General features: G+C 40.9%; 1 protein-coding gene across 4 annotated transcripts in view; it reads left to right on the forward strand.

The window, feature by feature from the left end:
- The window catches only part of LOC149451932 (cathepsin F-like), a 492,728-nt gene that overhangs the window by 90,204 nt on the left and 383,769 nt on the right, over window positions 1-18,755 (forward strand). For all 4 annotated transcript variants that reach the window (XM_089689960.1, XM_089689959.1, XM_089689958.1 and 1 more), the window contains exon 6: window positions 6,575-6,681. In XM_089689960.1, coding sequence (XP_089546086.1) covers window positions 6,575-6,681 — 107 coding nt within the window. The remainder of the gene's footprint in view (window positions 1-6,574; window positions 6,682-18,755) is intronic.

Genomic DNA, 18,755 nt, shown 5'->3' on the forward strand with positions numbered 1-18,755 from the left:
CCATCAATGATCAGAAGTCAAGACATAATAAAATAATTATCACATCTTCACATGACTGTCGAAATATATGACAAATTGTGCAGGAAAGTGGGAAAAATAGGTCTTTATAATGGAAAAATTACCTCTGTGAATTACAGACTCCAAGAACTGAAAATTCAGACCTATTTGTTGTTGTTTTTATTATTTTAAAAATGTATATCAAAACTACCGCAAAATTGACAGTAAGTGATATGGGTACACTCATCCATATGGGCATAATCATACCACTAATGGAAATGCCCTATAACTCGCCATATCCAGTTCAGACCTATTAATAGGGTATAAAGATGTGTATCACACCTACCCTACAGTTGGCACTATAGATGGTTCAGATTTGTAGCCCTCTTACCATCTCCTATATATCCAGTTCCATGAGAGTATTCTACTTGGATATGAACCAAAGTTATAGTTCGTTTTTAATTCAGATATGTAATACGGGTACACTCATTCATGTGGCCATAATCATACCATGGATATACATGCCCCGTACATCACCATATCCACACAAAAATATTTCTATCTGACTATAGAGATCACTGTACATGCCTCCGTATATGCAGTGCTCTTTGCCCCAAAAAGAAAAGAACCATGTGTTCTCTTTAAAAATCAAAAAGTGCTCCAAAGAAAGATTAGAGCTTTGACTGGGGTGAAGTAAATCAAATATGAAGTGAGCAAAGGAAAATGAAAATAAAGTCACATGGTAATGGCACACATTGTTTGTCCACTATTTTAGAGACTGGTCAACTAAGATGGCTGCTATGCTGGTGATGTGATGACGTCATTGCATACATGTATCGCCACGCATGCAACGTCATGACTCAAGGATGTTTATGAAAATGCCATATGATTAATCTTTCCATATAATGAATACAGAAAACCAAACACATGCAAAAAAAGGAATATATCCGTTTGTTATAAGAATGGCATGTGGATAGTTCTGCAATATAATCATCACAGAAAAGCAAACATATGTCGAAAAAGAATATCTTAACTTCTACTCAGTGCAAATAATTTCTTGACACTGAGCTCTATAACCATGTGCTTACCACATAGGATATACGAAAAAAGAACAAATAAATATACATCTATCCTAATTAACAAACAGAAAAAAGTAGCCCAAACTAATATTTTGAGCTGACGGACATTTCACACACACAAGCAAAAAGGTAAAGCCTTCATTCAATTCATACGGTACACGTGAATTTAAGTGAAAAGTTCTCTTGGCTTCAAGCTTAACCACCTTCCTACTGGGCACTTTTACCTCCTTCCTGCCCAGGCCAGTTTTAAGCTTTTACCGCTGTCACACTTTGACAATTGGGCGGTCATGCAACAATGTACACAAGCAAAATTTTTATCCTTTTTTTCAGACCGATAGAGCTTTCTTTTTGGTGGTACTTAATCACCACTGTTTATTTTTTGCTAAACAAATTAAAAATAGACCAAAAAGTTTGAAAAAAAATGTTTTCTGTTTTGAAAATTTTGCAAACAGGTAATTTAATTCTCCTTTACTGATGTACGCTGATGAGGCTGCACTGATGGGCACTGAAGAGGAGGCACTGATGAGGCGGCACTGATGAACACTGACAGCGCTGATGGACACCGTTGGGGCTGCACTGATGTCCCCTTGAGGCTGCACTGATGTCCTTTGGGGCTGCACTGTTGTACTCTTTCACAGTTGCCGGTTACCAGCTCTCCTCTCCTGAGAAAAGTGCAGCCGGTAACCGGCAACTGCGTTTACACCATGAACAGCTGTAACAGTGAACACCGCTGATCATGTGGTAAAGGGCCGCTGTGAATGGCCCTTTACCCAAGGTCTGTGATCAACTGTGTTCGACAGACACAGTGATCAGAGCACGTTCCAGGGGGCGCACGGGAAGTGCGGTTCTGGGGTGACTTCCTATGACTCTTTACAAGAACTGGATGACTGTGCTGTAGCTGTCATTCGGCTATAGCCCGTTTTGTCAAGTAGTTAAAATGTCTATCCAGGTCTACCTTTCTGGGACCCATTTTAAATTAGATTGTTCAATAATCCAGAACTGTATTTGTTCAGTTCTCCCATAATGTTTTTCCTGAACATGTCTGGCAATTGGTCTATCTCTTTCTTGAGCAATATCATTGATATGCTCCAGTACTCCACATCTGAATTGACGAATAGTTTTGCCTACATACAGTAATGGAAAGGGACATTTAATGGTGTACACCACTCCCTCAGTGCTACAATTATAAAAAGCTGCAATTTTAATGATCTCTCCATTTTTTGGACTTTCAAACTCCTTAACAGTAGGGATAAATAAATTTAGCACATGCCTTACAATTTCCACATTTGAAACTGCCTTTTGGTCTATCTGGTAGCCAGGTGGGAGTCCTGTGTGGTCCTCTCCTCTAGTGATCTTAAAGCAATACTAAAGGTTCATTTGTTTTTTTGCAAAAAAAATGTCTATACTTACCCTTTGTGTGCAGTGGTTTTGCATAGAGCAGCCTGGATCCTCCTCTTGGGTTCCCCGTAGGCTCTACTGGCTCCTCCTTTTTGTCGGTTGCCCCCATAGCAAGCAGTTTACTATGGGGGCACCCGCTGCTCCCGTTGTCCATTCACACATGGAGCTTTAGCTTGGCCTCGCCCATTCTCTCTCTCCTCATTGGCTGACTGGCTGTGGTTGATAGCAGCGGGAGCCAATGGCTATTGCTTGCTGTCTCAACCAATGAGGAGGCAGAGGGCTGAGGCTGTCATGCAGATTGCTGAATCTCAATGGGGCTCAGGTAAGTATTGAGGGGGCTGGGGGCACTGCTGTACACAGAAGGTTTTTTACCTTCATGCATAGAATGCATAAAGGTAAAAAACCTTAAGCCTTTACAATCAATTTAAGATCTAAAACGTTAATGCTATCATACAGGATCACAATAGTAAAGTACATGTTATTCTCATTCAATTGGTTCACAAATTCGCTGAGCTTTTTGGCCCTGCCACAATATGAAAATATCATCAATGAAGGGTACCCATAGTAAAATATGGGAAGTAAATTGTTCTAAATCTTCTGCAAATACTATGGTGTGCTCCCACCAATCCAGAAATAAATTTGCATATGTTGGTGCACAGGTCGAACCCATAGTGGTTCCCCTGCACGGTGTATAAATCTTTCCATTGCATTAAAAAAAGTGTGCTCTAATATGAACTCCAATACCTGGAGGACAAAAGTATGTTTCTGAAAGATGGTGCCTCCTAGCCTTCAAGAAAAATTCACAGGCTTTTAGAACCCGATCATGCTTGATATTACTACAAAAGGCCTCTACATCATGGATGGCCTTAGCCATATGGACACATGATATATTCTATGTACTTGCTAGCCCCTTCTATGAGATTCTGATTGCCTGATATGATGGGGTGATCTGGTGGTTTTTCTTGGTGCTTGTGTGCTTTAGGTAAGGCGTAGAATGTTGCAAAAGTAGGATGTTCATTAATGATGAACACACATTCACCCTTGGAGAGCACTCCTTTTAGCCCACTTTTCAGAATTACTCCCACTTCTTTCAAATACTCATTGGTGGGGTCCTTTTTGCGTATCTCATAGTAGTTTTCATTACAATATCATAGCACATCTTTAAGTAGAACACCCTGTCCATTAATACAATATTGCCTCCCTTATCTGCAGATTTTATCACTTTTGTTATTACGCAGTTCTTCCAATGCTGTCCACTCAGTGTATGTCAAATTAAATGATTTGCCTCTTCTTTTGTCTTTTTTCTTCCAAAGCGCATAAAAATCTCTTTTAAACCAGTTTTACAAATAGTTGAATGTTACTCCCCTGGGGAAAAGGTGGAGTATAATCACTCCTATGTTTTAACATTGAGAAAGGCCCACGCACTTCAGCAGTTCCCCCACTTCCTTCAAGTTGTAATGATTCGAGCACCCTAAGTGCCTCAATATCTCTGGAAGTGGTCAAATCCGAAGAGTGGGTGGATTTATCTTTATCTCTATATTACTTCCTCAATGCTATTTTTCTGGCAAATAAATTGAGGTGTTTAACCCACTCAAAAAGATTTAAATCCTGTGTGGACACAAAAGATAAACCCTTTTTAAGTAAAGCTATGTGAGCATTTGATAAAGTCATTTCGGAAAAATTAAAGACCTGCAAATTATTCTGGGTGGTGGTAGGGATAGATGGATTTACTATTTCTTGCCCCTCCTTGTATCAGTGTAGCCCGATTGGTCTCGACTCCTTAATTGTTGTGTGAGGGTCCCTAAATAAATTCCCTCTAGGGGGTCTAGATTGGCCTCTCCTGCCCTTTCCTCTCCTAGGGATAAATCTGGACTTGTTTCTACTGTCACTTGAGTCACTCTGTCTTTCATTTCCATCTTCTGTCCTAGAACTTTCTAAATTCTCTAGATGTATCAGAATCGGGCATAGGGGCAGATTGTATAAAGAGCCTGTTGTCCTTATAAGACCAGTTATAGACCTTGTTATTCGCAAAATCATCCAAGTCTCTTAAGTAACTTCTCTGTTCTTTTTTAATAGTTTATATTTTGGATATGTCTTTTGAAAGCTTCCTGTATGTTAGTCTCTTTAGATATATTAGGTGTTTCATTAGAAAACATGTGGCTGGCCTCTAGATAGAGGGTCAAAATCAATGTCTTTTTCAAGAAAGCCTGCCATTTTATTATATATCTGACCCAGGCTAAGGTCCCAATAACACAAAAAAACATTTAAAATACCAACTTAGCCTTATATCGAAAATAATCTTGTGACTGGACGAGGGTGCATGTCCCTAGGCACCAAAAGGCCACCTGATTTAAAAATGTAACCTTTTATTCAAATTAAATAAAAATAATGTATTGGTTATGACTCTAAATAAATATACTCATAGGGCCAAGAGAATACACTGATTAGCATGTCAATCAATGTTCAAAAATCAGAATATAATCAAATAATTATCACATCACTACATATCTGAAATAAACAGACCAAACCTCTGGCTCATATCTATATATTTAATGGAATTGGATATCTTGGAGGTGGTAAAAGGGCTACTAATTTGAACCATCTATATTGTTCATTGTGGGGTAGTTTTGCTATACATTTTTATACCCCACAAATAGGTCTGAATTTTCATTTCTTGGAGTCGGCGATCCATAGAAGTCATTTTTCTGTTATATGACGAATCGTGCAGGAAAGTGGGGTTTTATTTCTTGACTTTTGATCATTGATGAACATGCTATTCAGTATATTCTCTTTTCCCTATATATATATTTATATATAGAGTCATAGCCAATACATAAATTTGATTTCATTTGAAAAAAGGTTAATTTTTAATCAGGTGGCCTTTTGTTGCATATGGACACGCACCCTCATTCAGTCAGTAGAAGCATAGGAAATAGCTTAATAGTATTGTTTATTTGCCCCCATTTGCACAGAACTAAAGCTAGTTCACACACAATCAGGTGCAGCTGTGCATAGTAACTAATTATCTTCCAGGTTTTATTGTCCGAGCTTAAGGCTTCATGCACACTGGCCATTTTAATAACAGTGGTAACATTAGCTGTGTGAAAGTAACGTTAAAAAGGTGAGTTTTTTTTTGTGTCTCATACTTTTTATCCAAAAAAGTCCAAAAATGCTGGTTTGCCGTGTTTTTAGCTTTATAAGGATTATAAGGTTTTACAGCTAAAACACTCCTCAAGAAACCCACTAGTTCTGGGGGTTTTTTCCAGCCAAAACATCCCTGCCAAAAACGCTGATTACAGTCTGTGTGTGCATGGACACATAGGATAACATGCTGGAGAGTTTGCTGGCTGTAGAAAAAAACTCCAAAAACAGCAGCTGTAAAAACGTTCAGTTTGCATGAGGACTAACGGAACAAGCTGATGTTAGAAGCTGATTGGTTACTATGCACAGCTGCACCAGATTCTGTGTGCACCAGTTTTAGTAAATCTCCCCCTTAGCCCTGGTTCACACTGATGCGGTACGGAATTTGCAGCATTTTCAGTGCGAATTCCGCACCGCATCAGAATCGCACCCCGTTCATGCAAACCGCTGCGGATGTGTATATTAAGTTAACAACACCCCGAAAGTGGTCCGCAAAATGCGGTGCGATGTGCAGAATTGGATTGCATAGGTGTGAATACCTATGCGATTCGTTTCTAGTATGGACTCGATAAAGGCTCCTGCATGTTTTTGGTGCGGGTCCGGTGTGAATAGAGCCATACAAAATGTATGGCTCCAGTTGCACCACACACAAATCGCATGTGATTTGCACAGGAATGCGGTGTGGTTCCTGTGCGAATAACATGCAATACACCGCACATATGTGAACCCAGGCTTGTTGTCCATCTTTATTCAGAAAAAAAATATATATATTCTTAAACTCAGAGTGAGTTATATCAGGTAAAACTTGAGGTGTTCATAGAAATGATTGCTTTTCTGTCAGAAATTGTATGATGTTGTAACTTTTAAATAAAACATTTAGCTAAAGCTGTGTGATACATTTGCATTTTGAGAGTCTTCATCTAATAAGCACGAAATCTGCTTTATTATGTTTTTATTAGAGGCTCTAAGACGTCTGCGCATATTTTCTGAAAATCTCAAGAAGGCCAAAGATATCCAGGAGAAGGACCAGGGGACCGCTGAATATGGCACTACTAAGTTTAGTGATCTTACAGGTATTTAAAAGGCTTTTGGCAAGAAAACCAATTGTTCTGAAACATCATGTCATAAATATTAAATCTACATAACTCTGGGAATAATGTGAAGATGTTGCAAAATGTTCCTTGCTATATTTGTAAATATGATTGCGCTACCATCCCAAGCTGCAACTTTCCAGCTTGATTTTTATGGGTTAAGCTGCAGCTCTTTACCAGGATGAAGTCTGTAGCAAAGAAAATTCATACATGGTAGGAGAGAGTCATTTTTAGTCACGTTCAGTGGCATTTGTCTGGAATGTCACATTTTAATTTATTTACTATAGAATGTGTGCAGCCATTGGGACAGCTGTCAAATATCAACTGTACAGTAGCTGTGAGAAAAAAAAATAAAGGTTTCTTTATTGTCTATTGAAGGACTCCGCTTTTCCTATTCATAAACCATGCATTTTGTTGCCACCTGTAGGAGATTGGACACTAGCTACAAAAACTGCCCCTAAAGGCTTTAGCCCCTGCTTTAACCATCCTCCACAGCTCAACTTCATGAAAGGTTGGATTCCTGAATTGAGAGTGGGATGCATATCATGTTTATACTCCTGTTGGCTCCTGTGCAGTGCTTAGAACTACTGGGAGTTAAGCATGCTACAAACTGGTTGCCTTTTTTTTTTTTTTTTTTCAGACTTTACTTCTCCTGCCGGATCTATAGCTGGTTGCTTCTACCAGAAAAGGGTAGGGTTCATTACACATGCCCCCTTTTAGCCATTACTGGGGACATGCAGTTCCCAGTGCAGTCTACAGGTCATAATGTACCACTACAGCAGCATTGTTGCATTCTAACTGTCCCAAGGATGCTCCCAAACCGTGGACTCATTTTTATGCCTGCTCCAGGTTGCGTGGCATGTGCCAATGCCTAAGATTGATTTATTTTACAGGGATTTTCAATTCATATTTTTATCTTTAGCCCTGCTGCGGGCAAGCAGCAGAGCTCACCTGTCAGGTGGAAGCATTTGGGCGTCAGCGCTGCCGCCCTATTGCTTCCACACAGCCCATTATGTTGCCAGCCTCCTCCCCCCTGCCCGCTATTTTTCCTGAGCTCTGCTTGCCCATCTGAGGGCCCGGGACCAGTTCACTGGGTGCTGGAGGGTATAGGAGAGGGAAGAGAGTGGACATATCCATAACGTCAATCTTGTTGGTCTGGAACCAAGATGTTGCACGTTTACTGGTGTGTTTGGGGCCGTTGTCTTGTTGGAACACCCATTTCAAGGGCATTTCCTCTTCAGCATAAGGCAGCATGACCTCTTCAAGTATTCTGATGTATTCAAACTGATCCATGATCCCTGATATGCGATAAATAGGCCCAACACCGTAGTATGAGAAACATCCCCATATCATGATGCTTGCGCAACCATGCTTCACTGTCTTCACAGTGTACTGTGGCTTGAATTCAGCGTTTGGGGGTCGTCTGACAAACTGTCTCCGGCCACTAGACCCAAAAAGAACAATCTTTCATCAGTCCACAAAATGTTGCGCCATTTCTCTTTAAGCCAGTCAATGTGCTCTTTGGCAAATTGTAACCTCTTCAGCACGTCTTTTTTTTCAACAGTGGGACTTTGCAGGGGCTTCTTGCAGATAGCTTGGCTTCACATAGGCGTCTTCTAATTGTAACAGTACTCACAGGGAACTTTAGACCTTCTTTGATCTTCCTGGAGCTGATTGTTGGCTGAGTCCTTGCCATTTTGTCTATTCTTTTATTTATTCGAATGGTGTTTTTTTGCTTTCTTCAACGTCTTTCAGGTTTTGGTTGCCATTTTAAAGCATTTGCGATCATTTTAGCTGAGCGGCCTATCATTTTCTGCACTTCTTTATATGTTTTCCCCTCTCCAATTAACTTTTTAATCAAGGTACACTGTTTTTCTGAGCAATGTCTGGAACGCCCCATTTTCCTCAGAACTTCAGAGAGAAATGCACTGTAACCAGCATGTACAACATTTGCTGCCTTCCTTCCTTAAATAAGGGCAATAATTGCCACCTGTTTTTCAAAGAATGAATGACCTCACTAATGGAACTCCACACTGCTATTATTTTAAATATGCCCCTTTCAATTAGTGATTCAATTACACAGAATCCGCAGCATGCATGTCATGTCTGTTGGGTCTGTTGGACTTCTTTTACTCTACTACACCTGCTAGTAAATTATGTGCCAAGTAGAAATCTCATTTCTACCAAAAACAGTGATTGATCAGATTAGTGATGTCTGACTGCTATTATTTTGAACACGTGTGTGTGTGTGTGTGTGTGTGTGTGTATTTTATTTATTTATTTTTTTTCAAATTAAAGTTACACCCAAGCATATACCCCCCCCCCAACATTTTTCAAGGCCCCCACATATGTACACACAAACGTAAAAGCACGTCCTGGGGCGCCAATGCATGAAAACGACTATTGCGATACACATGTTACATATCATCACGCATGACAGAATGAGAGCAATAATTCTAGCACCAGACCTCATTTGTAACGCTAAACTGATGACCTAGAAGTGGCATTAAATGCGTCACCTATAGAAAATATAGGGTACTAAAGTTTGCTGCCATTTCACGAGCGCATGCAAATTTAAGGTTTGACATGCTGGATATCTAAAAACTCTTCCTGCGCCTAGTGAAACACCCTACTATAGGTTCTATCCTGCTGCTGTGCAATGTGATCAACACAAATTGTAAAAAATATAAATAAACAGCGCAAACATAGACCTCTATATCAAATCAATATACAAAGTGCAAACATATATAAAAAATTTAATAAATAGTGAAGTCCATCAAAATTAATAAACACAAAATTCAAAAATAGTTTGTGCAAACAGAAATTTTCAAATTCTTCTTCTATTATAAAGAAACTTCCACCTTCCACCCGTGAAAACCAACATCAAATGCACTCACCAGATTAAGGTGAATGAAACGCCTTTTAGGAATTTATGGGATCCTAAACCCTCTTTGGTATCCACTCTATAGGAATCCTCACCTCCAGCATAGACTCCACCATCCAACCAGGGAGAAAAAAACTCAGATAGTGTAATATTGCAAAACACCATTCATAAGTGAAATCAAGGATTAAGGCCACTCACATTATAATCGCTTTAAAAAGGCATATTTATTAAGACCAGCTTCTTTCCAGATGAACAGTAGATGTAAGGCAACCTCTCACAGAATCTCACATCACAGCTCCAGGTTACAGCAGAAGCTCCACAGAGACCACACATATCATATGTGTGGTCTCTGTGGAGCTTCTGCTGTAACCTGGAGCTGTGATGTGAGATTCTGTGAGAGGTTGCCTTACATCTACTGTTCATCTGGAAAGAAGCTGGTCTTAATAAATATGCCTTTTTTAAAGCGATTATAATGTGAGTGGCCTTAATCCTTGATTTCACTTATGAATGGTGTTTTGCAATATTACACTATCTGAGTTTTTTTTCTCCCTGGTTGGATGGTGGAGTCTATGCTGGAGGTGAGGATTCCTATAGAGTGGATACCAAAGAGGGTTTAGGATCCCATAAATTCCTAAAAGGCGTTTCATTCACCTTAATCTGGTGAGTGCATTTGATGTTGGTTTTCACGGGTGGAAGGTGGAAGTTTCTTTATAATAGAAGAAGAATTTGAAAATTTCTGTTTGCGCAAACTATTTTTGAATTTTGTGTTTATTAATTTTGATGGACTTCACTATTTATTAAATTTTTTATATATGTTTGCACTTTGTATATTGATTTGATATAGAGGTCTATGTTTGCGCTGTTTATTTATATTTTTTACAATTTATGCTGGATATCTATTTACTCCATGCAACCTCGTCTTTTATATTTTACATAAAAATTGAATAATTTATTACTTTTTGTGCCCTAAAATTATCTTAAGTATATTTTTTACTGAAATGTTGAGTTTTTTTAGACATTTGTGATAATATTGTGTGACATAAAAAATTGGAACTACCGCTGTTTTATTTAGGGTATTGATTTCAGAAAATATAAAATGTTTTGGAGTTTTGTGTAATCTTCAGTCCTTGAATGATTTTTTTTTTTTTAAACGTGTGCAGAAAAAAGCAAAAACAGCTCTGGCAGCAAAAGGGATAAAGGATACACTCCCCTTTCCTGACAAGCACCTAATCGGTGCTCATTGCGCCGCAAGGTCTCTCCCCTCCAGGCGCGGTGCTGGAGACAGGCAGGGAGGGGAGGAGGAGATAAACAGTGCAATGTTAAAAATATTAAAAGTTTAACTCTCCATAAAGCCCCTTTTTGTTTTCAAAAGCCCCAGACGTTACTTAAAGCAGATTTAGATACGGTTTTGGTTAAAATGTATTTATTTTTATCAGGACAAGTAGATTGTCATGAGGGACAAGTAGATTGGGGCACTGATTTAGTTCCTGGACAAGTAGTTTTTTCAAAAATTTCCACACCCCTGTTTTACTTCCCCTTCTTGCACCCTTCATGCTCAAATAACATTTTACATTATCTGGCACAAAATGGAGGCAGCTCAGTTTTTTTTGAACGCTGAATTTTATGCAGCGTTAAATTAGACTCCATCAGAGACAGTTCATTCTGTGATACCTGTACACTGGCCATCAAGCTACTCTTCTGTGCTCATATTTCTGTGGCCTGTCTTAAGCTTTCTAGGGTGTCAAATCCAAATTAATTTACTGCAGATGTGTTTTAATCTACCATGAAGAACTTGTGCCTGCTGCAGCTTTTTTTCTCAGTGTGTCTGCAGGGCGGCTAAATGCACCCCACTTCCCCAGAAAAGTCTGAATCTGATGTACTGCTACTTCCTGCTAATTCCCTACTGGAATTGGAACCAGGGCATTGCACAGAACATGCTGAGGAAAAATCTCTTCCCTGGCTTAGCAATTAAGATACCCAGGGCTCTGTTTAAACTGAAAGAAATCATTTCTACGCTAATCAAAGCAGTTAGAAACAGACTTAAGTTGGGTGATTCTGCTCCTTTTCTCAGAGACCTAAACAGACTTCTGAAGTGTTCCCTCACCATTCCCTTGTTTATTGTTTCTTAATCCGAAAGGACTGACAAAATCTATATACAGTTTTTATTGCTCTATTTATAATCTATTCTAGCAAGCTCTTGCATGGACTAGATTGCCTTATGGCTTAAAGTGATACTTAAGCTAAAAATGTTTTTTACCTTAATGCATTCTGTTTTCTATTTGCGTCTTCCCCTTTCTCTGTGTGAAGGGGAAGAGAGGGGAGAATAAATCCAGAGCTGTGCACAGCTTCATCGCTCTCTTCCTCTTCCTCTTCACACTGCACTCGAGCAGCAGCAAGAGACATTGGCACCTGCTGCTGTCAGTCAAAAGGAGGACGTGTGAGGGTCGGGCTCCATTGACAAACTTCTCAGGAGCGAGAAGACACTGTGAGCTCTCATAGCAAACATCTTGCTATGGGTTCACACAAAGAAGAGGAGATGCAAAGATCGCCAGCGGGGGGAACCAAGGTAGAGTAAGGGCTCGTTCACACTTGACTGTTTTTCCAACTCTTCTCAAACGCCCCTATAGCGTTTGACAAGCGTTGGTCCGGCGTTTGCGGAACGTTTTTTAACTTTCCGCAAACATTGCATGCGTGGTTTAGCGGCGGTTGCTAGGCGTTTGCAAAGCGTTAAAAACGCCCCACAAACGCCTATAATGAAGTTTGAATGGTGTTAACGCTCCGCAAACACCCCGCAACTGTACCACAAATCCCGGTCGAGCGTTTGCGGAGCGGCACTATAGACTTGAATAGGAGGCTTCAACTCCTCCTGACTCAACCAGAGGCGTCCTTTTTGATGCGACGCTTACGCTCCTGTGTGAACAGCACCATGTGCTGCAATGTGCAGAATTTTCACAGGCGTTTGGGAAGCAGTAAAAATGCTTCCCAAACACCTGTCTTCCGCTTGAAAACAAGGCTATTGTGAACGTAGCATCACTCTGTGGTCTTTTAGAGAGCTTGTTTGTTTTTTGAAACTGCAGAAGTTGTTGCTGATAACTGACTAAAATACAGTATCTGGATCTCCCTAGACAAATTTTTAACCATCTTTCCTAAAAAAAAAGTGGAGATTTGTGGCTCAGGTTCAACAACTCCAATCATGCCATCACAATACCCTTCAAAGTTGCACCAGTATTCTAGGTCTTCTGGTATTTTCCATCAATGTAATACCATTTGCCTAATTTCACACAAGACCCTTGCAAAGGAACTTTCTGTCTGCATGGGACAAATTCCCCATGGATCTACCTACTTCTTGTGATAACAGGTCTACTATTATGTGGTGGAGATGCTCCCTCTTTTAAACAGCAAACATATTCTAGCAAGCTCTTGTATGGAGCCGATGAACCTAGCACTTAATTTTCTGTTTTCAATGATTTTTATTGTTTTTGAAAAAGCACAAATAGGAACAAACCTGCACCTAGTTAACTTTTATGCAAGAAGTGAACATGGGCACTCTATACCTGGTTGGTTTTGTGCATCAGTGTTGTTTTTACAGATGCATTAGGCCTTATGGCTCAAGTGCTGGTCTCTCATCAAACATCCAAAAAGACCTTTGTGGCAATTTGAGACAATTTGAGAATATAACAAATGTCCCAGGGGTATAAGTGCTCACGTACCTCTGGCTCGCAAGAACAAATCACCTCAAAGATCAGGCTCACTTTCTTTCCCTTTAGCCAAGTGATCCTTTAATTCCTTGAGTTCTACAGCAGCCTGCAAAGCCTATACTATCCAGAGGCTCCAAAAGTCATACCAAGACCACTCAAAAGCCTACATCAGCATGAAGGTTTGCCCCTATCTGTGGACAAGTGAGGTAGGGGACAAGTGCAGAGATCTGGAGGACACGCACAGTAGATATGTGGCTTTGGGATATTATTACTTTTGGATACAAGCTGGATTTCCACTCCCATCTTTAGTAAGATTCTTTCTCTCTTCAGCACATTCAGGGACTTCTGCTTCAGAGAGTCATTGTTTTGGTTCTCCCTCAGGAATGATTTGCAGGGGTTTTATTCCAACTTGTTTGATTTTTTCCACACAGAGGGAGAAGATCACCACATTCTGGGCTTGAAGGCTTTCAATTCTCTTATTCATCCCTAAACAATCAAAATGAAGTCCATTTGCTCTGTTAAGTCTTCTCTCTATCAGGGAGATTTTCTGGCAACCACAGACATCCAGGATGCCTATAATCATTTTTCCATTTTTCCCAGTTACCAGCAGTTCCTCTACTTCTCTGTGAGGAACTGTCACTGACAATTTTTGTTTCTTTCTATTGGTTTGCTGTTGGAACCAAGAGTATTCACTATGAACCTGGCTCTAGTGTTAGCCCAGCTTTGATTGCTAGGTACCGTTATCAGCGGGATTTGAGACCAATAATTTTATTTTCTGGTCTTTTAAAGAGCTTGATTTGTCTTCTGAATGTTAAGAAGTTGGTGCTAACACTTTCTAATTGCATAAGATATCTGGGTCTCGTCAGATATATTTAGCCAGAATCTTTTAAAAAGTTAGAGAGACTTGAGGCTCAGGTTAAACAACTACAATCATGACTTGAGTTTACATTTCAAAGTTGCATGAGGATTCTGGGTCTCATGGTATCGCCCATCAGTGCAATACCATTTGCATAACGTCATGCAAGACACTTGCAAAGAATCATTCTTTCTGCATGAAACAAATTCTTTATCCTTGGACAGGAAGATCCGGTTGGATACTTGGCCAGGACACCCCTTTCCTTTTGAATAATGTCTTTCTCCCCTCTGGATTGAAGATAGTCACAACAGATTTAAGTCAGCTAGGCTGCTAGTCCTTAGAGGAAGCAAATCTTCTTGTTGTGGAGCTTCAAATGATTCACAGTACCACCCCTTAATGGATTTTGCAACTCTTACCTAATCTGAGACTCATACTTACTTTATTTAAATAAACCCTGTCACCAGTCCATTCATTGCAACAAAATTATGCCTATAAAATTGTTTGTTCAGTTCATATTATTTTATGCATCTTATTTACCTGAAAAAGCATCCCTTGTGTAGACATCCAAAAGGCCCTGTCAAACACACCTGGATCACTTTGCAGAGGAGCAGCAGTGCCTGAGGCACTTGTGAACAAGCCCTCTTTCACATGTAAAGTCGGGGTGTGGTAAAACCCTGCGGTAGTCACAGTTTTACCGCTCCAAATCCTTACCTCCTTTAGCTACTGAGGCAGCAACCAAAAGGTGTGCACATGCTGCAGCAGGAATTACACCCCTTGTTGCTTTTGGTGGGTGCTACCGCCTGTCAATCGAGACTCATTCAAGTAAATGGGGCCACTCTGCAAGTGCCCCGCAACTGCATGCTTCTGCGGGGTCCGAGCCGTTAAAGCAGGTGGTGAGAAAGCAACACTGTTGCCTGTTTAACCCCTTGTTTGCTGTACTGCATAAGGTTGCAGGGCTCTTGCAGAGTGGCCTCATTCATTTGAATGGGCCATGCTTGGCAGGTGCTACACCCACCAACCATGGCAGGGTGTCGGAGCCAGCACTACAGAGCAGATATCAACTTACATGGCTCTTGCTCCCTACTACAGCTCAAACTACAAGTAGTCCCTCTGCATTGCACTCTGTTTGATCCTGTGGGATGGTAGGTCAGCAAGCTCAGACCGTGATCTACCAGTCACCTGGCCAAGATCTACTGGTTGCTGACCCTCGCATTAAAGAATAACTAAAGTTAGTAAGTTCATTTTTGACAGAGTGGAGATGTATTCGAACACCTGTTAGGTTTTCATTGAAGTCTGTGTCCCTGTTAGGGAGATTCACCCTTTCCATTTGTCCTGTTTCCCATTGTCATTGAAAGTGAAAGTAAAAGAAAATACCAAATTTTGGGTTGTCCCCAGAAAAATAGTAGAAGGGGAAATCCTCCAATGGAGACACTAGTTCTGGTGACCTGGGGGGTGGCAAGGGATTCCTTTAATTTTCAGGGATTTCCACTCACTTCCTGTTGTTGCGAAGGGACAGAAAGTAAAGTTAAAATAATACTAAACCCACTACCGTAAAATCAGTCTGCATATGCATGCAAGCATGCTTTTTATACTCGCAGTAGAAGCTAAGGGGTAATCCTTTGAAGACTGTGTAAATAGGCTGTTTGATTTTGTCTTTTTCCGATCCTCTCCTTTTATTGTCCTAAAACCATCTGCCATAGTTGGAGCAGCAGTGGCAAGTCTGTTTGGTGTGCATAGCTTGAGAGGTTTTTTTTTTATTATATGTGATCAGCACAGGGCTAATCACTGCTTTCCAGACAGAGGGTCAAGGGTTATGCAGACTCATAGGACAGTCAGAGTAGAATGAAAACTCCTCCTTCAAGATTAAACAGTGCTGTGCCTGACACTGATAGAAGTCACAAAATTACTCTATACTGCTTATGAGAAAAGGTATATGGCCGTTTATATATAAAATAATTGCATTTCCATGTTCTGTGTACTGTGGAAGATTGGATATAGTGAATACAGGGTCAGTTAAACGTTAACCATAAAAGTCCACATGTGTATCTTGACGTTTAACACCACTTCTGTAAGGATAAAATCAAATTTATTGATCTAACTCAAACACTTACCCAGCTCCTCACTATCACACGTTTTGTACCCTAGTAGAGCTACAATTAAACTTCACTAGGGGGTGAAATGCATCACAGAAAGGACTGGAGTGTTTGAAATTGTGATAGAATAATAATGTTGGTTTTCTACTGTAAGGATAATTGCCCGCCCTTCCTTTCAAAATAGACCCTATATTTTTACTTTTGCAGTTTCTGTGGCACCGACAGTGTGTTTTTTCCCTACTGACAAAAGGAGCTAAGTGTGCAGACTAGGTGTAATGGGTGTGTGACGGAAGCGTAGGCAAGACAGAACACACAAAGAAGATGGTAAACACTCAAAGCTTTATTGAACTATGGAAGGGACTCAATCAGGGCAGGAAGGTAGCGTCCAGGTACCCAAAGAGAGGGGAGGAGCCCAAAATAATTGTAATCCGGCCCAAGATAGGGCACTTTGGGTAGCGATGGCCCAAGCACTCAGGGGGGCAGTCCAGGTAGCTATAATCTGGGCATGCAATGGGGCAGTTCAGGTAAGGGTAATCTGGACATACAATAGGGGCATTCCAGGGCACTCCGCAACATGCGGCTTCTAGGGACACTCACGGTAAGCTGCTTCCAGACATTCAGCAGCAGGCAGCTTCTAGGGACACTCACGGTAGCAGGCTCAAGGGGACTCAGCGGGGCCCTGGCTGTGGGGTCTGACCTCAGCACAGCCCTCACACAGCTCTCTAGGGACAACAGCAAGCTCAAGGGGACTCAGCGGGATCTTGGCTGTGTGATCTGGCCTCAGCTCAGACCCCACACAGCGCTTCTCCTGAGTGCAGGAGACCAACAGGCAGCTGGGTCCTGCTCCGGTCTCTTACTACCGGAGCAGGACGCTTCCTGGTTGCCCCAGCAACGGCCGGCCCAGCGTCGGGTTGCTGGGGCAACGAGGCACGCCCCCTGACTTTGGCCTCCCTTTTGGAAGTGCGACCTTTGTCTCCGGCGGGCGCAGAAGCCTCATGCCCACGTTGTGCCCGCCGGGGAGCGCGCGGAGACAGGTTGACGGCACTGCGGGGGGTCACTTTCCCCCCCATCCTGCGCAGCCTTTCTTCAAAGGCTATGTCAGGATGTGAGGAGGTGACAAGAGGCGGGGGGGAGAGGTGCCACTTCTCATCCTGTGCAGTCTAACTTCAGGATAAGAAGAGGGTGAGGGGACACGGGAGACACAGGCACCCGGGGGGGGGGGGGGGGTGGCAGAAGAGGAGCAGGCACTCCGTGACAGGGTGTTTACAGTAAAACATTTATTTTAAAAAGACAATTAGCAACTCACATAAAATATATTGAATAATGTTTATCATGGTTCTCAAAAGGGATCTCAGCCTGCAAGGACACCAAAAGAAGTATCAAAATGGATACACTGAATGTGGTCTGAATGGCACATGTTATAGCTGTAATGTAGGCTGTATGTGTAAAAACAAAATTGTCTGAAAATATTTTCTTATGCAAAGCAGTTAGATTATTAAGCAAACTTGCACATACTAAAACTTCACAATTTGGTCTAGTTAGCAAAGATGCATCTGGATATTAAAGGATTGAATAAAAATATGCACATAAGTGCTGTTATAGAGTGTTTAGATACTTATTTGGCTCTTGAATCCCTGGAATTCTTCTGCCTTGAGAATAGGTCGGGCAAAATTGTGAAGCTTGATATGTGCCAGTTTACTAAATATCTTTCTAACTGCTTTGTATGACCAAATAATTCTCATTGTGCTGTACATTCCCTAATCCCCCTATTCTATACTACCCCATTCTGTATGTGGTGCTTTACATTCCTTTTCCACACTGCCTTATTCTGTATACTGTGCCCCCACACACTACCTCATTAAGTGTTCTTGCATGGCAAGACCACTTACTGTTATCTCACATATATATTCTAATTATTATAGCCAAATTTACCACCCTAACTCCTCCCACAGTTTTTACACTACATAGACCGTAATATACCGAAACGTGCTAATTGTTCCCGATTGGTGTGCTATTACTTTGTGGAATGTTTCACTGAATGGTTCGCGAAATATCAGTGTTTTTGTGGTGAAATTGGTCCCATAGGAACGAATGGCGGAATGTTCAAAACTAGAGTGGGAGCTGAAAAATCAGGACATGATTTCTAAACTGCCATCACTCCCTCATTTTCAAACCCACCTACACAAATCGTATATCAAAACGTTCAGCTAACCCTGCTGTCACTACAAATGTTCACGGCTAAGCCATAGTCCTGATAGTTTTTACAATATGACCATTTGTTTGCAACTCACCATTCCCATTGACTTTCATTGAAACTTCACTCACAGCCACCTGAAATTTTAAGGGACATTTTTAAATTGTGACTGTGCCTTCATTTTTAATATTTCAGAGACATACTATACATCAAAATGTAGGTCTGCTTCTTGCGATTCTCACAATATAACGCTCTTTGCAGTAGCATTTATACTTTTAAAACTACAACCGTTTGAAGATGGCAATCACCAGTGAAGTTGGCAAG

Source organism: Staurois parvus, unplaced genomic scaffold (assembly GCF_062004578.1).
Source record: "Staurois parvus isolate SC_StPar_1 unplaced genomic scaffold, SC_StPar_1.0 ptg000505l, whole genome shotgun sequence".
In the NCBI taxonomy this organism is placed as follows: Eukaryota; Metazoa; Chordata; class Amphibia; order Anura; family Ranidae; genus Staurois; species Staurois parvus.